This window comes from Apis dorsata, unplaced genomic scaffold, assembly GCF_000469605.1.
Source record: "Apis dorsata unplaced genomic scaffold, Apis dorsata 1.3 scaffold_147, whole genome shotgun sequence".
Lineage (NCBI taxonomy): Eukaryota > Metazoa > Arthropoda > Insecta > Hymenoptera > Apidae > Apis > Apis dorsata.
In genome coordinates, this window is record NW_006263438.1 from 373,520 (window position 1) to 380,181 (window position 6,662).

The 6,662-nt window shown below is 35.8% G+C and overlaps 1 protein-coding gene across 1 annotated transcript in view; it reads right to left on the reverse strand.

Moving 5' to 3' along the window:
* The window catches only part of LOC102679489 (zwei Ig domain protein zig-8-like), an 81,880-nt gene extending 75,327 nt beyond the window's left edge, over window positions 1-6,553 (reverse strand). The window contains exons 1-2 of the mRNA XM_006613373.2: window positions 4,646-6,553; window positions 2,740-2,925 (exon numbers count right to left, since the gene is read on the reverse strand). Of these exons, the coding sequence (XP_006613436.1) occupies window positions 2,740-2,869 (130 nt within the window). The 5' untranslated portion in view covers window positions 2,870-2,925; window positions 4,646-6,553. The remainder of the gene's footprint in view (window positions 1-2,739; window positions 2,926-4,645) is intronic.
* Window positions 6,554-6,662: the final 109 nt, after the last annotated feature.

The window sequence follows — 6,662 nt, forward strand, 5'->3', positions numbered from 1 at the left end:
AGCGAGTTTGTTTTGGAAATCGAGTCTCTTTGGCTTCCTTCCGAAAACCAGATTTCCTTTACACGCACAGCGTAGCAGTAATTAGCTAACTTACATCTTTCCTTCTCCTCCAACTTTTAGATAGATAGAGAGAGAGAGAGAGAGAGAGAGAGAGAGAGAGAGAGAGAGCTTCTCATAAAACTTAGATTTCTTTCTTCTTGAAACCTCTGTTGCAAACAATGGAAAATCTAGGAGGAAATCAAAGATGGAGATAAAGATTGGTCGTTGTTGAATTGTTCTTCCATGTTTTATTTATTTAAATCGATTTAAGTCTGGGCAGAGTTTCCGCTTTCCAGATTGTCGGTGAAACAGATCGTTTCGAAAAGGACAATTTAGCGAGTACTTAGTTTCAATATTTATGATTTAAGAGTTTGCATCTTTTTCTTCTTCTTCTTCTTCTTCTTCTTCTTCTTCTTCTTTTGAAGAGAAAAGGATTCTCCCTTTGAAAGTTGTTGAAAGCGACATCGAGGGCGCATGGAAACGGAGAGTAAACAGAAGTAGACGATTCACAACAAATACCTACACTACATGCCCTTACTTCGTCGTAGAATCGTTTCCAATTGCCTACGAAAATTAATGTTACCTTTCTCGCATTAAACGGAAACAATCGAATTCTTATCGCATATCCTCATTAAAAAACTCGACGAAATTTGATTAATTCCAATCTTTACAAATATCGCATTTCACGAATGCTCGACAAAAAGAAGGAAAAAAAAAAAAATCATGAGCGAAGATAAACAGGGAAAATACATATTCGACGTTTATTAAACGAAAGATAATAGGGAGAATCGATGACTAAAAGAGGAGCATGTAGTGTAAAAAGTTGGACGAGCGGGATGGGATATTCGGTTGGGCAAGCCGCGTTGTGCCGCGTGGGCTGGAACATATGTAGGGTATATATGGGTGTATACCCGCTTTTTAAAACGGCGATACACGATAGGCCGGGCCGTTGGCCGACCGCAACAACATTTGCAAAGTCGGCAGAGATCATTGTTTCCCCGCAACGCGTTTTTATCCGCCCGATGCCCGCGCATCGGTTAACGTTAATTTCCACTTTCTGACTTCCCCCACCTTTTTCCCTTCGCGCCTCGTTGCGCGCGTTTCCACCAACGGTTTTTTCCCCCCCTACTGTTTTTCAACGTGCGCGCGGATCAGGGACGAGATGTTTCGTGCGTGGAACCGACCTGTTTTGAGGGAAAAAAAAAAAAAAAGAAAAAAAAAAAGAAAAAAAGGAACTGGTTCTGAATTTTTAAATTATACCACACCCAGAGGTGGTGGTTTCCTTCCGTGAAACGCGATTCTTACCGTGTTTTTTTTTTAAGGGGGGAGAGGAAGGAAGTGGTTTAACGCGCTTCGCAGAATTTTTGAGTGAACAAGTTTGAGCAAAATGATCGACGTTACTGGAAATATTTAAAGTATTTAAGATCATCGTTGGGTAACTAATGAATATGCATTACAGTATGTAAAGTTTGTGATAATAGGGACGATATTTCTGCATACTAATTTTTTTTTCTTCTGCAAACGTGTTCCATGAATAAAATGTAAGTTCAAAAATTGAAATATGAATTAAAAATATGGATATTTATTTTTCTTCACTTTGTACTTGAACGAAGTAAAAATAAGAAGTTTTTAACATTGTATTGATACAGTTTTCTTCATAAGTTGCAAAGATTATATAATTTCTTCTTTTGTAAGGTTTTTTTTTTAAATAGAATATTCATCTCTACTTTACATTTGAATGAAGTGAAAATAAGAATTTATATCTATTTTTTTGATACAGTTTTCTTTATATAATCTGCATTTATTTAGATTTCTTTTTGAATAGAATATTCAATTATATTAAGATACAATTCAAGAATTGAAATACGAATTAAAAATATGGATATTTACTCTTCTCCACTTTTTGAATAGAAATAGAAAATAAAAAGTTTATAACGTTATATTTATATCTGTTTCTTTGATACAGTTTTCTTTATAAGTTGTAGGAATATATGTATAATTTATATAGGAAAAACATCGGATGAGAAAGTTCCAATTAGCGAATGGATAGGGAGAAAATTACTTTCCCGAGAATTAACGAGACGATAAAGACCTAGCGTAATGAGCAGATAATCAACAGCCTCGGTATACACTGGGCCAGGCGCAACAGAGAGATTCTAATTAACGAAAGATGAACGTGACCATTTTAACCTGAACAAATTGCGCGCGTGGTCAAACCCAATAAACAGTATTATGCACCTATTAAAAAGAATCGGATCGTAATTTAAATACTCGGTGTAATATAAACGTACAAAGTGATCATCGTGATTATTAAAAATGTTCATCGTTAACAGAGTTGAAAATTAATGATTTCAAAATTTATAGAGGAAAAATAAATCATCTTTAAGCATTTTTAATCAAGACTTCGATAAAATTTTAAATAAGAAAAATTCCGTATGGTATCCTGAAATCGCAAAATTAAAAATTAATTTTTAAAAAATTTAAAAATCGAAAAAGAAAAAAAAATCTTTGCTTTTTTTTGACGAAGGAAATTTTGTGGACGAACGGCTCTCTGTATATAATGTGAATAATCTCTTCCTCTGCAATAAGTTTTTAAAGTTACAAAGTTACAGCTTCTATTTGATGACGAGCTCAATGGATAAGAAGGAAACCCCTCCTTATCGCGTAAGCGTTGGATATATAAATTGTGAATCGGCTTACCGTGCAACAGTATCGAGAAGAAGAAAATGCAGATGATTTTGGCCAGAATCTTGGCACACCAGCCACTCCCGTTGCCGCCATACCATAAATCCATTCGTAGCGTCTTCACGGTCCATCGTTTCCGGTACATTTCGCGATACCAGCCTCAAAGTCGTGCCAGCTCGAGTAGAGCGATGAATCTTTTCTGCCAGCAACAAAACAAAAATATACTTGCCGCGTTTAACTCCATTGTAGAAATTGTGAACAAAAGTCACTCAAAGAATAGTTTTCGACAATATCTATTTTCGAATAGATTTCAACGCTTACGAATTGTTTCGAAAAATAAATTATTTTTCAAAGTATGAAAAATTATGGAGAAAAACACAAATACGCGAATATCCTTTTGACAATTATTTTATAGAGATCGCTTCGTCGATTTTAATTATCGTTTATTCGTCGAACAATGCCCTCGAATTATTTTACAAAGCGAGTGGAAATTTGTCGAAAGATTAAAGATTTTGCGAAAAAAAAAATATAAAGCGTGTAAATACATAAATTTCGTTAAAAAATAAAATTTTGATTTTATTCGTTTATAATTGATTAATCTTATATCTTTGATTAACTATTCATGATGATGATGTCCAATTTGCCTATTTGCAGATGCCAAATATCATTACGCAACACAATCGAACAAGCATTTGCGTAATAGGAATCGTATAGATTACAATATGTACGATAATAATATTTGTTATATAATTTGTAGATTTTGGGCAGGGAACTGTAGGCACAAAAGCGATGCGATGGCAATTTCAGAATGTTTACAATTTCGATTATCTAGTCGAATTTATAATCATTGTGTATTACGTCAATAATCGAGCTTATATTATAAGCAAATTGACAATCATTTCCACATTGGAAAAGATGATATAGATATCGAATAATTATATTCTTTACTTAAATTTTAAACGACATTAGTTTTAAAAAAAAATTTACACGATGATTATCGAAAATTTATTTCTTCAATAATTTACGACGAATGAATTTTTTAATAAAATATTTGTTTTTTTTTCTTGTTTCGACATCAAAATCGAACTCGAGATCCTGCACGATATCATGATTCCGAATTTCGATCACTTGATCGTAGGTTTATAATTGGCAGGATTAATTGCGTGCAGGTGCATTGCGACGCTTGATGTACTAATTTTGCACGTCGTCGAATGCGTGGATTTCGCTTCAATTTCAGGCCTTCCTGGAATCGAATTCGTTCGTCAAATAATCTATATAAATTCCAAATTTATTACGCTTATTGACTCGATTCTTCTCTTTGATGAGAACTTTGATGACCGTTGCACGCGTCACTTTTGAAAATGAAATTTGCACAGACAAAGATAAATACGAATTTTGTTTGAATCGAAAATTTGAATTCTATATAGACGGAATTAATAATTTCATCCAAATAAATTCAAATTTTATTACTTTCTTTTTTTTGAAAATTTTTTTGTTAAATTCTTTTTCTGAATAAAAGAGCGAATAAACAAGTAAATTGAATTTTCATTGTATATAGAGATGATTTTAAAATTTTCCTGGCTGATCGAAAGAGATTTTAATTATCAGCAACTGATATATTCTAGTCAAGCAGGGCCAGTAATTTTCGTGAAAAAATTTAATGGAAATTATGCAAACTAATGCAAATATAATGAAAATACATCAATGTTGCATGGTTGGATCAACGAACTATAGTAAGCTGAGCAATATACTCATTATACAAAGTGATTCAGAAATACACATCAATATTTCGAGAATTTACATATTATTATTACTAGTTATTAATAATATACATACATAATAACTAAAGTGCAAAGCATTGGCACGTATTTTTGAATCCAATAATATATATATCGCTTCAAACGCATAATAAAAAACGTACCCTAGTCGTCGTGTCACCAGTTGTCGACTCGCTGTTACCGATAAAAGGTGTCTATTGCATTCGTGTCGAAGCCACGCGTTCCTTTCTTCTCCGCTGCATTTCCCTCGTTTTTTTCCAACCCGTCTCGTTGAAAATTGACGCCGAGAAATTCATTCTCGCACTTCACCGAGCATCCACCGTCTCCGAATAAGCACGCTCCATCTCGTATCTTCAATCAACGTTATATTCGGCCGACATATCTTTTCTTCTTCAACGGAACACTCAACCAATCACGAAGCGCGCTATTTAACGTTAAAATCCGTCATGGAAAACCAGGCACTGAAATGGATCAACGAAAAGACGTTCGCAGCTAGTATAATAAATTAAAATCAACACCACTACTAGAACAATAAATCTGCCACGTGAATATCGGTAACGCGATTGAATTTTTTAAAATAATCTCACGTTAAAATCTTAATCTAATAAGTTTTTGTCTCGTAAATATTTAACACACTTTTTAGATTATAGTATTTTTCACGAATCCTTCAACGAATCGTCGCACTACTTTTAATGTATCATCATATCGAGAAAATTACGCGCAATACGAAGCAACAAAGCATGATTAATCAATTGTAGAATCACATACAGAAATGATCGATAGTTACACAATAATTCTTTATTTTCACATAACCTAACTTTTTCGAAATCCGTTCTAAATGAAGAATCGACTCCTCGAAGCACTTCCTTTCATCTAAACACTTTTTCTTCGACTCTTTTCACGTCGGATAACTTTTACACGAATCGAGACATTCCTTGTGAATCGAATTTCCACGTGACAGGCTTGTGCATCTTGTGCCGAGATGCGGTAACGCGAACATTCGCCTCGCGCAATCACGAGTCTACCCGGTGATGCTTCTCCTTAAGTGCCACTCATTCGTCATTGGACACGCACACTCCGTTCCTCGTGAGCCACGTTTCATCGCGTGTGTGTACACGCATGGGCAATACCGCGAGAGCCACCGGTGGTGGAGCGACTGAAACGAAATAGTCGCGCCACGTCGAGACGACAGAGAGGAGAATAGAGATGGGCATGGTGGTATATGAAGTAAGGAAGGAAGGAAGGAAGGAAGGAAGGGAGAGAGAGAGAGAAAGAGAGAGAATACAGAGGTTAAGTAGTGGTCAGAGAGGGGAAGAAGAAAGTCGTAAGATGGATAAGTGGGCGATCGAAAAGAGCAAGTAGGAGTGAATGGTGTCCGAGAAAGAGTCGAGAGAGAAAAAAAAGAGGAAGAAGAGGAAAAAGAGTGGCGCGTAAAGAGATCTGTGAGAGCGAAATGCTGCCGTGGTGAAGACCGCGATCCAACTGCGCCCGCGCTTAGCCAGATATCAGCCCCCAACCACCGGCGTCGACTCTCTCCCCTCCGCCTCTGCCCGCTTCACTTTGCTCTACACTGGCGACCACGTTGCCAGTGGTGGCTAACGCCAGTCGATAGCGTGTTGCTATTATTATTGCGATGATCGACGCCTTGACTATTATTACCGTCGTATCCGTTGCCTGTTAAATTCGATAGTGCGATTCCTTGTTACGATCGAACTACTGTTCTGTGCCGCCATATGATAGTCCGTTATGACTCGAATTGACCGAGATTCGACGGTCGAATATTCCTTTTCACCGATATTTGCACTCTACGTGACAATATCCGATGCCTTCTCGCTATTATTGCTATAGTATCGCTGGAAATTGGAAATGTAGGACGTTCGAAATAGAGGACATTCCTTGTTCGAATGGATAGAGAATCGAGATTCTCTTAACTCCTATTTGCTTATTGCGAGTCAATTGGAGAATCGAGGAGAGAATGTTTCAATGATATGTAAAAGTTTGTTTGGAACATAAAGCTAAAATTAACCTCTTGGACGAAGAGATACATAACAAAGAACTTTCTTTCTTGTACTTTTAAGAATTCTAATTCAAGATATACGTATGTGTGTGTATTTATATATATATATATATATATATATATATATATATATAATGATGTTT